The sequence below is a fragment of the Salvelinus sp. IW2-2015 genome, unplaced genomic scaffold (assembly GCF_002910315.2).
Source record: "Salvelinus sp. IW2-2015 unplaced genomic scaffold, ASM291031v2 Un_scaffold463, whole genome shotgun sequence".
Lineage (NCBI taxonomy): Eukaryota > Metazoa > Chordata > Actinopteri > Salmoniformes > Salmonidae > Salvelinus > Salvelinus sp. IW2-2015.
Genome location: NW_019942557.1, coordinates 657,669 through 675,459, shown reverse-complemented (window position 1 = coordinate 675,459; position 17,791 = coordinate 657,669). Strand labels below are relative to the sequence as shown.

At 42.2% G+C, this 17,791-nt stretch overlaps 1 protein-coding gene across 5 annotated transcripts in view; it reads left to right on the top strand.

The window, feature by feature from the left end:
• LOC112068350 (E3 ubiquitin-protein ligase Midline-1) overlaps window positions 1-17,791 on the top strand; it is a 76,467-nt gene that overhangs the window by 57,018 nt on the left and 1,658 nt on the right. For all 5 annotated transcript variants that reach the window (XM_024135481.2, XM_024135480.2, XM_024135482.2 and 2 more), the window contains 7 exons: window positions 10,116-10,211; window positions 11,936-12,043; window positions 15,115-15,263; window positions 15,378-15,505; window positions 16,152-16,295; window positions 16,958-17,119; window positions 17,453-17,660. In XM_024135481.2, coding sequence (XP_023991249.1) covers window positions 10,116-10,211; window positions 11,936-12,043; window positions 15,115-15,263; window positions 15,378-15,505; window positions 16,152-16,295; window positions 16,958-17,119; window positions 17,453-17,660 — 995 coding nt within the window. The remainder of the gene's footprint in view (window positions 1-10,115; window positions 10,212-11,935; window positions 12,044-15,114; window positions 15,264-15,377; window positions 15,506-16,151; window positions 16,296-16,957; window positions 17,120-17,452; window positions 17,661-17,791) is intronic.

Sequence of the window (17,791 nt, the reverse complement as noted above, 5' to 3'; positions counted from 1 at the left end):
ATGCAAATCATAAACGTAACAGAAGTATTTAGATACCTGTACATGTCTGAAATCTCTTATGTTAAGCAAAATAAAAGTAAGAAAGAGAGGGGAGGTGGTAAAAATATTTCCAATTTTATTGGTTCTAGAGTTAGAAGAATCAAATCAAATAAATTATATTTGTCACAAGCCCTTAACCAACAATCCCTTAAGAAGTTAAGAAAATAAATAAAAAATAAGTGGTCAGTAAAAAAATAGATAAGTAAAGAAATAGAAAATAAAAGTAACAAATAATTAAAGAGCAGCAGTAAAATAACAAACGAGGCTATATACAGGGAGTACCGGTACAGAGTCAATATGTGGGGGCACCGGTTAGCTGAGGTAATTGAGGTAATATGTACAGTACATGTAGGTAGAGTTAAAGTGTCTATGCATAGATTATAAACAGAGAGTAGCAGCAGCGTAAAAGAGGGGTCTGGGTAGCCCTTTGATTAGATGTTCAGAAGTCTTATGGCTTAGGAGTAGAAGCTGTTATGAAGCCTTTTGGACCTAGACTTGGCGCTCCAGTACCGCTTGCCGTGCTGTAGCAGAGAGAACAGTCTATGATTAGGGTGGCTGGAGTCTTTGACAATTTTTAGGGCCTTCCTCTGACATCGCCTGATATAGAGATTCTGGATGGCAGGAAGCTTGGCCCCAGTGATGTACTGGGCTGTACGCACTACCCTCTGTAGTGCCTTGCGATCGGAGGCCGAGCAGTTGTCATACCAGGCAGTGATGCAATCAGTCAGGATGCTCTCGGTGGTGCTGGTTCTAGAGTTAGAATGATCATGATTGGTTCTAGTTAAATTATGAATATTAGTTCTAGAGTTAAAATTATCATTGTTGGTTCTAGAGTTAGAAGGATCATTATTGGTTCTAGTTAAAATTATCATTATTGGTTCTAGAGTTAGAAGGAACAGTATGTGTTATGGTTCAAGTTCCAAAGGTTCTACATTGTTTCCTCACGTTCATCTGACATGTTTTTCATCTTCATGACATATTTTTCAAATGAATTTCCGTTAGAGTATAATGATAAATTATACAACTGTGTGCCTCAGCTATAGTACATTGTAATGCTCTTAGTGTTTAGACAGTTCCCTGCGATGGATTTCTATTTTCCTAAATCAATTCAGACATGATGAGAGGAAGGAATAGCTGCTTCCTCTGGATGAGGAATGCTTTTGGTCCCATACCTTTGGTTTTGGCTTGCTCAGTCTCTCTTCCTTCCTGACAAAAACCTGACCGGTCAGGTCACTGTCTGTGTTTCGAAAACTGTTCTGCCAACTTTTCTGTCATTTTACCACCTGATCTCAGGACAGTGTTAGTTCTGACTGTGCCGTTTGTAAAAAGGCAGATGATAGCCTGGCATATGATATCAGCAGTCCACTATTTCCAGATGTAAGAAACAAAGCAGAACTCTGTAAATATATGACAAAAGAGAACATTTCTCGGGAAAGAGTGTCACACCTTACATTCACATTACAAAACATCAATTTAGATGACTTGCCAGTGACAATGATTACAGTGCATCAACCCTCAAAAGGCTGAAGGAAGTCTATCTGAAGGAAGTAACAGAGAAATGGAGTTGGCCCGAGTGGGTTATGTAGTCTGGGCCTGCTGTCTGTCTTTCAGTGTTGGACAGGGAGGTTCTTGGAAGAGCGGGTTATATAGTCTGGGCCTGCTGTCTGTCTTTCAGTGTTGGACAGGAGGTTCTTGGAAGAGCGGGTTATGTAGTCTGGGCCTGCTGTCTGTCTTTCAGTGTTGGACAGGGAGGTTCTGCAGAGTGGGTTATGTAGTCTGGGCCTGCTGTCTGTCTTTCAGTGTTTGGACAGGGAGGTTCTTGCAGAGCGGGTTATATAGTCTGGGCCTTCTGTCTCTCTTTCAGTGTTGGACAGGGAGGTTCTTGGAAGAGCGGGTTATTAGTCTGGGCCTGCTGTCTGTCTTTCAGTGTTGGACAGGGAGGTTCTTGGAAGAGGCAGGTTATATAGTCTGGGCCTGCTGTCTGTCTTTCAGTGTTGGACAGGGAGGTTCTTGGAAGAGCGGGTTATATAGTCTGGGCCTGCTTGTCTGTCTTTCAGTGTTTGACAGGGAGGTTCTTGGAAGAGCGGGTTATATAGTCTGTGCCTGCTGTCTGTCTTTCAGTGTTGGACAGGGAGGTTCTTGGAAGAGACGGGTTATGTAGTCTGGGCCTGCTGTCTGTCTTTCAGTGTTGAACAGGGAGGTTCTTGGCAGAAGCGGGTTATATAGTCTGGCCTGCTGTCTGTCTTTCAGTGTTGGACAGGGAGGTTCTTGGAAGAGCGGGGTATATAGTCTGGGCCTGCTGTCTGTCTTCAGTGTTGGACAGGGAGGTTCTTGGAAGAGCGGTTATATAGTCTGGGCCTGCCTGTCTGTCTTTCAGTGTTGGACAGGGAGGTTCTTCAGGGATCAAATACTTTCAAATGAATGCAACAGGATAAATCATCTCTGAGAGGAAGTGGATGCTTTATCTCCTGTTGGGAGTTGAAATGCCAACTGGCATGCCACCCTAACTGTCAAACGTTTATGGAAGAGAGACAGGCGAGACGGGGAGATACCCTATTTACATAAAAGCAATGTTATTTTGACCTGGCAACAGTATTAACCAACCATAACTATTCCCTTTATGACTCCTTATGTCATCACATGATGTTTTCTTCACCAAGTCAATTATTTCAAGTGCATTATACAACTAGACGTGCAAACATACTACTAGACATACTGCTGTATAAAATAAATGTATTTTTCAGCCGATTAAATTATCATAATGAGTCCATTTAAACTTTATGAACTGCATTAGAGCATTTATCATGGAGTTATGGGCTGTTTCTGTGAGGCTGCATCAGCTGTTCTCCAGCCAGGGCTCTATGGATCTCCAGGCACCTTCTATCCATCCATCCACAGCAGGCAGCACAGAGCTATTCTAATTGCTTTCGTCACCTTGGATATAAATAAATAATTTTGATGAGCAGTTTAATAATTATTATTATTATTTTTTTAATGCTATTTCTGTGCACGCTGACGGCTGAAGCACAGAGCCTAATGAAATGGCAATGTGAAAAGGCCGACCTGAGAGAGCTTCCCAACATTAGCTAAACAGTGACTTCACAGACACCTTCAGTTCTCCAAAGTTCTCTGTTTACTAAATTCTTCAATTGTTTTCATCATACTGTACTGTACAGCGCATTCGGAAAGTATTCAGACCCCTTGACTTTTTCCACATTTTATTACTTTACAGCCTTATTCTAAAATGGATAAAATATATTTTTTTCCTCATCAATCTAAACACAATACCCCATAATGAAAAAGCAAAAACAGGTTTTTAGAAATGTTTACAAACGTAAAAAATAAATAAATGAAATATTACATTTACAGAAGTATTCACTACAAGCTTGGCACACCTGTATTTGGGGAGTTTCTCCCATTCTTCTCTGCAGATACTTTCAATGTCTGTAAGGTTGGATGGGGAGCGTCGCTGCATAGCTATTTTCAGGTCTCTCCAAAGATGTTCGATCGGGTTCAATTCCGGGAACTTGTCCCGAAGCCACTCCTGCGTTGTCTTGGCTGTGTGCTTAGGGTCATTGTCCTGTTGTAAGGTTAACCTTCGGCCCATCTGAGGTCCTGAGCGATCTAGAGCAGGTTTTCATCAAGGGTCTCTCGGTACTTTGCTACGTTTATCTTTCCCTTGATTATGACTAGACTCCCAGTCCCTGCCGCTGAGAAACATCCCCACAGCATGATGCTGCCACCACCATGCTTCACCGTAGGGATGGTGCCAGGTTTCCTCCAGATGTGACGCTTGGCATTCAGGCCAAATAGTTCAATCTTGGTTTCACCAGACCAGAGAATGTTGTTTCTCATGGTCTGAGAGTCCTTTAGGTGCCTTTTGGCAACCTCAAAGTGGGCTGTCATGTGCCTTTTACTGAGGAGTGGCTTTCGTCTGACCACTCTACAATAAAGACCTGATTGGTGGAGTGCTGCAGATGGTTGTCCTTCTGGAAGGTTCTCCCATCTCCACAGAGGAATTCAGGAGCTCTGTCAGAGTGACCATCTGGTTGGCGGTCACCTCCCAGACCAAGGCCCTTCTACCCCGATTGATCAGTTTGGCCGGACGGCCAGCTCTAGGAAGAATCTTGGTGGTTCCAAACTTCTTCCATTTAAGAATGATGGAGGCCACTGTGTTCTTGGGGACCTTCAATGCTGCAGAAATATTTTGTTACAATTCCCCAGATTTGTGCCCCGACATAATCCTGTCTCGGAGCTCTACGGACAATTCCTTCGACCTCATGGCTTGGTTTTTGCTCTGACATGCACTGTCAACTGTGGGATCTTATATAGACAGGTGTACGTGTTTCCACAACATGTCCAATCAATTGAATTTACCACAGGTGGAGTCCAATCAAGTTGTAGAAACATCTCAAGGATGATCAATGGAAACAGGAATGCGTCTGGGCTCAATTTCCAGTCTCATAGCAAAGGGTCTGCATATGTATGTAAATAAGGTATTTCTGTATTTCTTTTCCTAAAACCTGTTTTCACTTTGTCATTATGTGGTATTGTGTGTGTATATTGATGAGGAATTGTTTTTATTTAATCAATAAGGCTGTAACGTAACAAAATGTAGAATAAGGGAAGGTGTCTGAAAACTTTCCGAATGCACTGTATATATCACAATGACTTTATGGCGTTGCAATACGAAGGGCTTGTACTTAATATGATAAAACCAAGGGGGGAAAACATGGTGGACAATTACTTCAACATAGGCCTTAGGATTTCAAAAAGCAGTTGATTTAAATTCTTTGTTTTGTTGAGCAAAGTGTTCTGGCATTAACAGTCCATTTTGGTATTATCTTGCTGTTTTCATTCAGGGAGGTAAGCCCATGATGCTATCTGTAGACCCATACATGGAACAATCCCAATATTAAGTCCATCCAGGATTATATAACCATTAACGAATAACCCTCTCATCAAACCAATGTTCTCGTATTCTCCTTATGCCTCACTGCTTAACCCTGGTGGAAAGACAAAGTAATCCTTGGAGCAAAGTTAAAACAGAGAAGAGTAATACTAAATTGTTGTGCAAGACAATCAAACAACATAAAATGTACTTGCTTTGACTGTAATGTGTGGTTTAATACAATGGCTGGGTCTAATCCTGAAGGATGATTGGTTAAAACTGAATTCCAGCCGGTGTCTATTCCACAAGTTACCACCGACTAAATTGATGATGTTAAAATGCCTATTTACTCTGTTCCATCTGACTGCGCAATCCACTGTCTCATCAGCCCAGCCATGCAATTTATAAACTTGATCACCACTATAAAAAGCATGTAGACATTATCTTACATGCATTTTAGACTACCATTCAGTATTCAACAGCAGAGATTTGTATTAACCTTGCTGTCTGTCTCTCCGACATCTGTAACATTGTTTCAATATTCAATATTCAAATTCAAACTCCTGCTGTCCCATAGTAATAAACGTGTCGGGAGTCGAGACGAGACAGACAGGCAGCGTTTCTCAGCCAGTCGAAATCATGAATCACCTGGCATAATTTTTATGGAGATATACAAAGAAATGTAAATTGAAAAAAGGTAAAACGAGAAACAAAGTGGAGTTAGTTTGAAGTCTTTCCAGCTTCAGTTTGAAGTGATTGTGTTAGCTGTGTTTTTGGCTAGCTCCTCTGAACAACAGTGTCCTGACGAGAGTACATTTTCTATGCCAGACGATATCGTGCCTCATTTGCTCATTGTTATGGATGTGTCCAAATAAATGTTACTGGAAAACAGCTTAAACAAATGCAAATGCAGCTACTGTTGTTATTCTAGCTGCGCTGTTTGATGTGACTGTAAGTTAGCCGTAGTTGGCTAGCAAGCAAGGGATAAGAACGTTGCCAGCCAGTATGCCAATGGAACATTTAGAACAAACGACTGGGTCGAGTCTCTGGCAACCGAACCGATAGAACAAACAACCAGCCGGCTTCGGTACGAACTCTATATTTGTGTCGGGGCTATATCTTGTGGAAGGATGAAATAGTATGAATAAATTCATAAAAATTATGTTTTTAATGAAAATGTCAATCATTATTTTAATATGTTGGTAACCCATTGTATCAAAGTGATAATGCCCTCGAATCCGGTGTTTGGAGGATATATTGGTGTAACAGTTTAGCTTTCGTCTGTCCCCTCGCCCCGACCCGGGCTCGAACCAGGGACCCTCTGCACACAGAGACAACTGACACCCATGAAGCATCGTTATCCATCCATGGTGACATCACCATGCGGTAAATTGGTTAATAAGACCAATAACAAAGAGAGTTCCAAACCTCTCTGCCAATAACAGCTAGTTTTTAGTTTCCCCCTCCCCACTCAGACCACTCCCAGACAGTTCTAGCAAAATTCTTGCTTGAGAAATCGTTAAAAAAAGTTACATTTTTGGGGGGGAAATCTATTACAGTAAGGTACTTAATTGTTACCCAGAAATGATTTGAAATTGATATAAAAACGGCATCATTGGGCCTTTAAGATTTGTTTTCTTCAAAAAAGAATAACAGTTGGGAGCTTAATAACTGGTTGTTTGGATCCTGGATACTGATTGGACGAGCAGCATTCCAAGCTGTGCTGTAATGGCCGTCACAAACACACTGCTAACAGTTCCATCTGAAAATATATATGTAAAATAAAATAAAAAATTAAAAAGTTCCATCTGAAAACGATCACTGCACCTCCATCAGAATATCATGTTCATGTTGCTGTCAGAATCATCTCTTGTATTTATCTCAACTCACACATTATTTCCCTTTGCTTCCAGCCTAGCATTTAGTTTGGTACAGTGGAGGTTTAATATAAGCCTAGCATTTAGTTTGGTACAGTGGAGGTTTAATATAAGCCTAGCATTTAGTTTGGTACAGTGGGGGTTTAATATAAGCCTAGCATTTAGTTTGGTACAGCAGGGGTTTAATATAAGCCTAGCATTTAGTTTGGTACAGTGGAGGTTTAATATAAGCCTCGCATTTAGTTTGGTACAGTGGGGGGTTAACATAAGCCTAGCATTTAGTTTGGTACAGTGGGGGTTTAATATAAGCCTAGCATTTAGTTTGGTACAGCGGGGGTTAATATAAGCCTAGCATTTAGTTTAATACAGCAGGGGTTAACATAAGCCTAGCATTTAGTTTAATACAGCAGGGGTTAACATAAGCTAGCATTAAGTTTGGTACAGCGGGGGTTAACATAAGCCTAGCATTTAGTTTGGTACAGCGGGGGTTAATATTAAGCCTAGCATTAAGTTTGGTACAGCGGGGGTTAATATAAGCCTAGCATTTAGTTTGGTACAGCAGGGGTTAATATAAGCCTAGCATTTAGTTTGGTACAGCAGGGGTTAAATAAGCCTAGCATTTAGTTTGGTAGCAGGCAGGGGTTAAATAAGCCTAGCATTTAGTTTGGTACAGCAGGGTTAATATAAGCCTAGATTAAGTTTGGTACAGCGGGGGTTAATATAAGCCTAGCATTTAGTTTGGTACAGCAGGGGGTTAATATAAGCCTAGCATTAAGTTTGGTACAGCAGGGGTTAATATAAGCTAGCATTTAGTTTGGTAGAGCAGGGGTTAAATATAAGCCTAGCATTTAGTTTGGTACAGCAGGGGTTAATATAAGCCTAGCTTTAAGTTTGGTACAGTGGGGGTTAATATAAGCCTAACATTTAGTTTGGTACAGCGGGGGTTAATATAAGCCTCACTGTCTGCCTGTCCAACCTCGGAAACAATGTTTCACTCTTGAACGTCGATCTCAGTAGTACCATACATATAGTGAACGGTGCCCAGACGAGACCACTTTTCCTGAGCCAGTCGAAATCACGCATCATCATGGACATATCCAAGTAAATGCCATTAGCAAAAAGGCTAAAAAAAAATATGAAAATGCAGCTAGTCTACTGTCATTCCAGTTTCAATGTCTGACGTGGCTTGAGTTAGGCTAGCGAGCTAGCTAGCTACAATAAAGTTATCCAGCCTGCATAGCAACCATTTTGTTGAGAATGGATGACCAGTCTTTTTGCATAGCAACTATGCAAAAACAATGAAGGACTGGGTCGCGTCTGCAGCAACATGACCAAAATAACTAACAACCAGATTTTTGTCCGGACTATATCTTCTGGTGGAAAAATGTAATTGTATGACTTGACTTATCAAAATAACATTTTAATGAAAATATGTAATTCATTGTTATTTAAATATTTTGTTAAGTTTTATAATTAAGCAATAAGGCAGGGCTGTGTATCAGGAATACAGTCACAGGAGGTAAATGGGTTGACTGAACAACGCCATTGACCTGGGGCTGGATTCATGATAAAGCCCTGCCTCGCATGTCTTATTGCTTAAATAATACATTTTACATTACTTTTCACAATGTAAATTGTTCATAATAATACAGTAATTTCAATAGGCCTTTAATCTGTTACATTCGTGTTAAACTTTACTCTAAATTTGACGCGAAATATATTTTATGTAAAACAATTCTGGGACTCCAGAATTTGACGGTGAATTAGTGAATTTGACAGTGAATTAGTGGTCCCGGAACATACAGTAAAAGGCTGGAAACGGCTGCTATAGACTCTAGTCATGGATGTACTATACAGCAATGTCATAATTAGTAAAGTTGTGAGAGAGTTGGATCTGAGTCATCATTGGGTGATTAATGCATGAATGGTTTAGTTGCCTAGAGCTCGATTAAATACGTATCGCCAATGTTCACCGCTATACTACGCTTGAAATTTAAAGATCATTACCGATTGGCCCGGAATATGCAGTCTCCACTAACGCCGGAACATTGCATTAAATTTTTTATCGCGCTGTAGCGCAGGTCTTCATTGTTAAGAATTTAATTTACACACAAAGGCACACCAGACACATGGACACACCTCCTAACACACGCACTCTACACACACGTACATTGTAAAATTGCTATATTGCTGCATTGTGGATTTTGTATTGTAGATATGTAGTGGTAGAGTAGTGGTGTAATAATGTGTTGTATTGTAGATATATAGTGGTAGAGTAGTGGTGTAATAATTGTGTTGTATTGTAGATATGTAGTGGTAGAGTAGTGGTGTAATATGTGTTGTATTGTAGATATATAGTGGTAGAGTAGTTGTGTAATAATGTGTTGTATTGTAGATATGTAGTGGTAGAGTAGTGGTGTATAATGTGTTGTATTGTAGATATGTAGTGGTAGAGTAGTGGTGTAATAATGTGTTGTATTGTAGATATATAGTGGTAGAGTAGTGGTGTAATAATGTGTTGTATTGTAGATATGTAGTGGTAGAGTAGTGGTGTAATAATGTGTTGTATTGTAGATATATAGTGGTAGAGTAGTGGTGTAATAATGTGTTGTATTGTAGATATGTAGTGGTAGAGTAGTGGTGTAATAATGTGTTGTATTATAGATATGTAGTGGTAGAGTAAGTGGTGTAATAATGTGTTGGTATTATAGATATGTAGTGTAGAGTGTAGTGGTGTAATAATGTGTTGTATTGTAGATATGTAGTGGTAGAGTAGTGGTGTAATAATGTGTTGTATTGTAGATATGTAGGGGTATAATAATGTATCCGTTTTGTTTTGTATGTAATTGCCTTAATCTTGTTTTGGACCTCAGGAAGAGTAGCTGCTGCCTTGGCAGCCGCTAATGGGGATCTGTAATAAAATACCAAGAAATAATTGAGCCCTAGGATATATCTCTGGCAGACGCTCTGCTTGTACCTCTCAGCTTTGGCAGCTCAGTGAGCAGGCTGGATGATGGGAGCTCTGGCACTGGGGCTAGCTCAGAGGTGACTGACTGACTGACTGACTGACTGACTGACTGACTGACTGACTGACTTATCACACACCAAATGGGACACAACCAGACCCTATGAAGGGACTGTCTGTTAGTGCATCGTCCTTTTCCAGTGGACAGCCATGATTGTGATTATGATTTTTCCTCCCCTTCTTTCCACATTTAGTTTAACTGTTTACATTTTGCTAGAGGAATATTTTCAGCTACAGACTCTCTCTGTTGTTCATAATTGTTCTATTCTTTTTTTCCCCACAGCAAACCTTGGACTCCAACCTCAGCAATCTGATTAAGAGGAACAATGAGTTGGAAACTCTGATGGGCAAGTTGATCCAGATCTGCCAACATGTGGAGGTAAGTAAGGATGTTTATCTGTTTCCATATTAGGCTATATGATACAGCTCTCAGTTTCAGTGGCATTTCTATTGTTTGATAGGTTAAGCTTTTTAGATGTTTTACTTGTATTGTAAATGTAACATATTAGGTGTCAGATAAGAAACATACAAATAAAAAAATGGGGTTTTGGGGTTTAAAAAATCTTTGGTTTAAAAAATCTTTGGGGTTTAAAAAATCTTTGGTTTAAAAAATCTTTGTGGTTTAAAAAATCTTTGGTTGAAACATTTTTTTTTATCCTTAATGTTGTTATTTAGCATTCAAGCTGAGCTCACCAGATTCTGTGACATGCAAGGCTTTGAAATTCATTGAACATGTTAGAATACTGTAACATACTATCTCACGGACACAGTTACTGAGATGAATATGTTGACCCGGGTATACAGTCAAGTGGATATGCCAGTAAACTTAACTATACAAAGTAGGCTAACCTCACATAAAAAGTGTGATATTGCCAATTTGACCGTGTGTGTGCGTGTGTGTGTGTGTGTGTGTGTGTGTGTGTGTGTGTGTGTGTGTGTGTGTGTGTGTGTGTGTATGTGTGTGTGTGTGTGTGTGCATGTGTGTATGTGTTCGCACGTGTGTGTGTGTGTGTTTGTGCATGGTAGGGTCTGTCTCTTATACACATCTAGATGTGTATAAGAGACAGGTGTGTATGTGTTCGCACGTGTGTGTGTGTGTGTTTGTGCATGGTAGGGTGTTGTTTGGGGTATAGGCATGAATGGGACATAGCAAAACATATGTGCATGAACCAATTGAGGAATAAAATGGCACAGATAACACAATGTGCCCACAGAGAGATGAAGGAGAGAGATGTAGGAGAGAGTGGGCCAGCAGCTCCTCTGGCTGTATGTGGGAAAGCAAAAACAACTGTTGCAATGACTAGGCTCAGCTGACTCTCGCCTGTGGCACTATGCTACCCTGTGTATGGTGACAGCGTTTTGTACATAGAATGACATACTAGAAATGTAATTTAATAGGATCTCTGTGGCTGTGTAGATCTATCCTGGGAAATACTAGATAGCCTACTGCCTCAGGTGCACTGTTATATATGAGCCAGGGGGGCTTTGTTACAGTCTATGAGCATTATCTAATTAATTGTACTAAATCAGGGTCACCCAGGGTGTTTCTTGGTGGTCTTAAACAAATCTAATTTGAAACAAAAGTCTACCTCTCACACACCTGGTTATAGACTTCAGAAAAGAAGAGACCTGTACCATGTCAGATATAGAGTTGATAATGTATACATGTTGAGTTTGCATCCCAATATTACACTTTGTATACATCACAGAAGACTTTTAAAATAATTTAAAAAAAACATTTGACATAGAAACACCAGATTTTATGGGTAAAAAAAAAAAGGTTTCATAACATTCCACCCATGAAGCCAATAGAGTGCATTTTGGTAATTTGACTGCAGGAAAGGGCGACAACAAATCCTGGCTCAATCACAACCGGGCCGTGACTGGGAGTCCCATAGGGCGGGGCACAATTGACCCAGCGTCATCCGGGTTTGGCCGGGATAGGCCGTCATTGCAAATAAGAATTTGTTCTTAATTAACTGACTTGCCTAGTTAAATAAAAGGTTCAATAAAAATATACAAATAAATTAAAAAAATACAAATGTCTGTAAATGCTATGTTTTATCCTGTAGATTCATATCCCTGTCCTGATCTGTTTCCAAGGGTAATGCATCAAGACAAGAGAACAAGCTCCTTGAAGAGTGTGACCTTCTGATGGACATCATACATCAGAGAAGACAGATCATAGCCACCAAGATAAACGAGGGCAAGGTAATACTTCCCTCCTCCTTCCCACATACTATAGATGTTTGCAACTATCAACAACAGCTACAAGTCAAAACTTGCAAGTAGACATTGCAGCCCTTATGGCAAATCACCTCACTACATTACAATGACAATGTAATCAGTGACAAGGCAATGTTCTGATTCCACCTTGTTGTGACCGATGGCCATGTTCTGATTCCACCTTGTTGTGACCGATGGCCATGTTCTGATTCCACCTTGTTGTGACCGATGGCAATTCCATTTGTCTAGGCCTAGATTTGTTTGTGCCTGTAATCGTTCTACATCGCCCAGGGTTTTATAAGAGCCTGTGAATATTTCCCAGACAATAGTATGTTTTGACGGTTACTGAGGAGGGCACATGGGTCAGGATGTCTAACTCTTGGGAGCTGGCATGCTTAGTCTTCCTCTTCCTCCGTGTAACGATCGTCGTCTTCGTCGGATGAGGAATAGGAAGGATCGGACCAAAACGCAGTGTGGTAAGTGTCCATGTTAATTTTAATAAATTAACTGAACACTGCAATAACAAAAAAACAATCAAGAGAGTGAACGAAACGAAACAGTTCTGTAAGGTGAAGACACACTAAACAGAAAACAACTACCCACAAACACTAGGTGGGAAAAGGCTACCTAAGTATGGTTCTCAATCTGAGACAACGATAGACAGCTGCCTCCGATTGGGAACCATACTGGGCCAAACACATAGAAATAGAAAACATAGAAAAACAACATAGAATGCCCACCCCAACTCACGCCCTGACCAAACCAAAATAGAGACATAAACAAGGAACTAAGGTCAGGGCGTGACACTCTGCCTCCAAGGTGGAAAAGGAAAGGGGGATACCTAGTCAGTTGTACAAACGCTTCCTGCATTTAACCCAACCCCTCTGAATCAGAGAGGTGCGGGGGGCTGCCTTAATCAACATCCACGTCTTCGGTGCCCAGGGAACAGTGGGTTAACTGCCTTGCTCATGGGCAGAACGACAGATTTTTACCTTGTCAGCTCGGGGATTCGATCCAGCAACCTTTTGGTTACTAACCCTCTATAAAGGCTGAGGATGAATGTTGTTACCGTGCCATACATCTCTGCTAGACATGCACAGCTTTCACTGACTGTGTTATTTTATTTAACCTTTATTTAACCTTTATTTAACCTTTTATTTAACGAGTCAAATCAGTTAAGAACATATTCTTATTTACAATGGACTGCCTACCCCGTCCAAACCCTAACCCGGACGACGCTGGGCCAATTGCACGCCACCTTATGGGACTCTCAATCACAGTTGGTTGTGATACAGCCTGGAATGGAACCAGGGTCTGTAGTGACGCCTCTAGCAGTGAGATGCAGTGGCCTCAGACCGTTGTGATACAGCCTGGAATGGAACCAGGGTCTGTAGTGACGCCTCTAGCAGTGAGATGCAGTGGCCTCAGACCGCTGTGATACAGCCTGGAATGGAACCAGGGTCTGTAGTGACGCGTCTAGCAGTGAGATGCAGTGGCCTCAGACCGCTGTGATACAGCCTGGAATGGAACCAGGGTCTGTAGTGACGCGTCTAGCAGTGAGATGCAGTGCCTCAGACCGCTGCGCCACTCGGGAGCCACAGTGCCACTGCAATGTACCTCAAGAGGCAAACATAAGCAAGAGTCTGCTTGCTTCTTTAATGGAATGTATGATGAACATCATTTACTCTGGAATTCCTATTTGATGAAAATCAGTGTTGTCAGGTCATCGCTATGTGACTGATCTAACTAGAGTAGCTTTGTTTTGTGTGTGCTATACAGTATTGTATTCTGTAGTATGCCAGCTCACTGGTAGTAATGGAGGAGAGTTAACACAGCATTAATGCATCTGAAACAAATCCACTCTGCTCCTTGAGTGGTTTCCCTTCCTTTCCCCCCATTAAGTGTCATTAGAGAGGGCTCGGGGGGGGGGGGATGCCGCTGGCATGCTGTGCCATGTTCAGTGTCAGAGCCACATCAGACCTGTTTCCTGTGATCTGGCCCCTCTGAGGAACACTGCTTCCTTCCTCGCCCCGTGCCTCGTTTCAAAGTCAGGAGGCTGCTCTCTGCTCCCTGCTCTCTGTTCTCCCCTCTCTGCTCTCTCCCCTCTGCTCTCTCCTCTCTGCTCTCTCCTTTCTGTTCTCTCCTCTCTGCTCTCTCCTTTCTCTCGCCTTCCTGCTCTCTCCTTTCTGTTCTCTCCTCTCCCCTCTCTTCTCCCTGCTCTCCCCTCTCTGCTCCCTGCTCCCTGCTCTCTCCTCTGCTCTCCCCTCTGCACTCTCCTCTGCTCCACTGCTCTCTCCTCTGCTCTCTCCTCTCTGCTCCCTGCTCCTCCTTTGCTCCTCCTCTCTGCTGCCTGCTCTCTCCTCTGCTGCCTGCGCTCTCCTCTCTCCTCTCTGCTGCCTACTCTCTCCTCTCTCCTCTCTGCTCTCTCCTCTCTGCTCCCTGCTCATTGCTCTCTCCCCTCACCTATCCCCTTTCTGCTCTCTGCTTCCTGCTCTCCCCTCTCTGCTTCCTGCTCCCTGCTCTCTGCTCCCTGCTCTCTCCTCTCGGTTCTCTCCTCTCTGTTCTCTGCTTCCTGCTCTCTGTTCTCTGATCTCTCCTCTCTGCTCTCCCCTCTCCGCTCTCCCCTCTCTGCTCTCTGCTCCCTCCTCTCCTCTTGGCTCTCTCCTCTCTGCTCTCTGCTCTCCCCTCTCTGCTCTCTCCTCTCTGCTCCCTGACGATGGACAGACGGGGCAAGCAGGCACGTTCCGTTACCATGGTGATGTTTTGGATGATGTAGATACTTCTCATTCCATCCTAAAAGTTGATCACTTGGCTAATCATGATGGTCGATGCAAATTTGATCAGATAAAAACATGCAAGGCGTGTTTTTTTGAATTCGAGAAAGATGGTGACATGATTATGTACAATCGAATGACCTCTCGATTGTGACCTTTTAAATAAAGAACGGTCAACTCAATTGAACCTGCTGTAGTACAGTCGTTTCTGAAGCCGCAGTAGCAGCAGTCTATTGGTCTGTCCCTGCACCGCGCTATTCAATAGTCCATTGTTCCTCTCAGGCTACCCGGCTGCGAAAGCTAGCCCAGCAGATCGCCACCTGCAAGCAGATCATCGAGAGATCGTCATCCCTCATCACTCAAGCGGATCACACCCTGAGGGAGACAGACCACGCCCGCTTCCTGCAGACAGCCAAAAGCACCTGCGAGAGGTGAGCTATCAAGTCAACTGATTGTTGTGATAATGCTCCAAACAGTCTCAACTGACAGATTCCCAGGTTGTAACGAGAGAAATGTCACGTGAATTATATATCGTTGTGTTTTAGAGTGTCCATGGCAACAGCATCCTCTCAGATCCTGATACCAGAGATAAACCTGAATGACACCTTTGATACGTTTGCGTTGGACTTTACAAGGGAAAAGAAAATGCTGGAAAGCTTGGATTACCTCACAGGTGAACGCAATTCCACCTGTTATCCATCTTTTTCCATCGTTTCAGTCAGAATTATATTTAGGACATATCTATAACTCAGGTCTGTCTGAAAAGGGACATTCTGGTACAGTGCAATTTCTCTGTTTCTCTATTTTCTCCAGCAGTCAAATAGATAAACATCTACACTGTAGCTTCTCAAATAGTTTTTGTCACATGCTTTGTAAACTACAGGTGTAAACTAACAGTTTAGGGTTCGTTTACAGTTGAATGAATTGGCTTTTGATTGTTCTGGCTTTTAGGGAATTCTCACAGGATGTCTTCTGTACTACATTTAACTCTATGGCCAGTAACTTAACCAACTGAAGTACACGGCACAATTTTATTTTATTAATTTCACCTTTATTTAACCAGGTAGCTAGTTGAGAACAAGTTCTCATTTACAACTGCGAACTGGCCAATGAAGTCACAACACCTTGCAAGAGTGGACTAGAATTTATTTACCAACTCAAATATCCAACCCATTTTGGTCATTAAAAAAAAAGTGATTTTTTTTGTTTGTAAATCCAATGTACTGTAGTGAGTATGTCTACTGTTCATCATTGTTGTCCTAAATAACTGACAAACACCAGAGACGTGAAGAAAAACAACTAAATGTTTCTATTTTCAGCACCAAATCCCCCAATAATCCGGGAGGAATTATGTACAGCATCGTACGACACCGTCACTGCTCACTGGACATCAGATGACGAGTTCTGTGTCGTCTCCTATGAGCTGCAGTATGCCATCTTCACTGGACAAGCCAATGTCGTCAGTACGTACACAAAGCATGTCCTAGAACAGTTTGCTGTGTGACTGTACAGTATGCCTGTTGTGGTATAAACTGTTAAATCATGAAAGGTAGACTATCTGAGTGGCTCCTGCTGTGAATAGCTTCTTTTTTGGGGGGGAGGGGGGGTCATTACATTACCCCGATCAAATAAAGCATTTTTTTATTTCAGAAGGGAGGCAACAACCATGCTTTCCTTTCATTGGATAATAAAATTATAATAAGATTATCTGCTGTGTATCTCTGCTAGAGACTGATACAGGCCAGAGTATATAGGCTGAGTCAGACTGGATTCCAATCCAGATGGAGATTTGTGTTTCCCTGCGGCTCATGTAAGTGGCAGACTGTTGGAACAGATCACCCTAGCAAGGGTTGCAAGCAATTGGCCCTCTTCTGCCCCAGTGCCTGTTCATACTACAGTGAACTGGCAATGTTATTGTGTACGACGGGTCACGCAGAGAAATAACAGCCGTAAGTGGTTATGACAATACAGATGCTAGAATTACCACAATCTTGATTTGACGACAACAAAGTATTAATCGAAGGTGTTGTTATGTCAACGAATGCCTGTTACATTTGTGTGTTTGTTACAATCCAGTGGTTGTAGCTCCTGTTATTTAACTGACTTGACTTTGTCTGTGGTCTAGGTTTGTGTAACTCAGCTGACAGCTGGATGATTGTGCCCAACATCAAGCAGAACCACTACACAGTGCATGGACTCCAGTGTGGCACCAAGTACATCTTTATGGTCAAAGCTATCAACCAGGCAGGGAGTCGCAGCAGTGTACCTGGGAAGCTCAAGACCAACAGTATGTCAGAGTTTCCATTACCGTGCTGACGTCATCAAGCGTCTTAGGAGATATTGACATATGGAGATATTTACTATTTACTAGCGTATTTACTATAGTTTACTGTTAAATTATAAACCGGGTGGTTCGAGCCCTGAATGCTGATTGGCTGAAAGCCGTTGTAAATCATACCGTATATCACGGGTTTGACAAAACATGTATTTTTTACTGCTCTAATTACGTTGGTAACCAGTTTATAATAGCAATAAGGCACCTCGAGGGTTTGTGGTATATTGGCCATATTCCACACCCCCTCGGGCCTTATTTCTTAATGAATCTATGGTCCATTCACAGGTCAGCCGTTCAAGTTGGACCCAAAGTCTGCTCACAAGAAGCTGAAGATCTCCCACGACAACCTGACGGTGGAGCGAGACGAGACGTCGTCCAAGAAGAGCCACACCCAGGACCGCTTCACCAGCCAGGGCAGCTACGGCGTCACGGGGAACGTGTACATCGACAGCGGGCGCCACTACTGGGAGGCCTTGATAGGAGGGAGCACATGGTAAGAATATGGACCAGTCGTGCCTGAGATACCTCAGACTAGAACATACGGAGAGACAAAGGTGTGTGAGATTCAGATTGGGAAGTCCAATCACAGTCTCTGGTTACACTATAATAAAACTCAATCTTGAA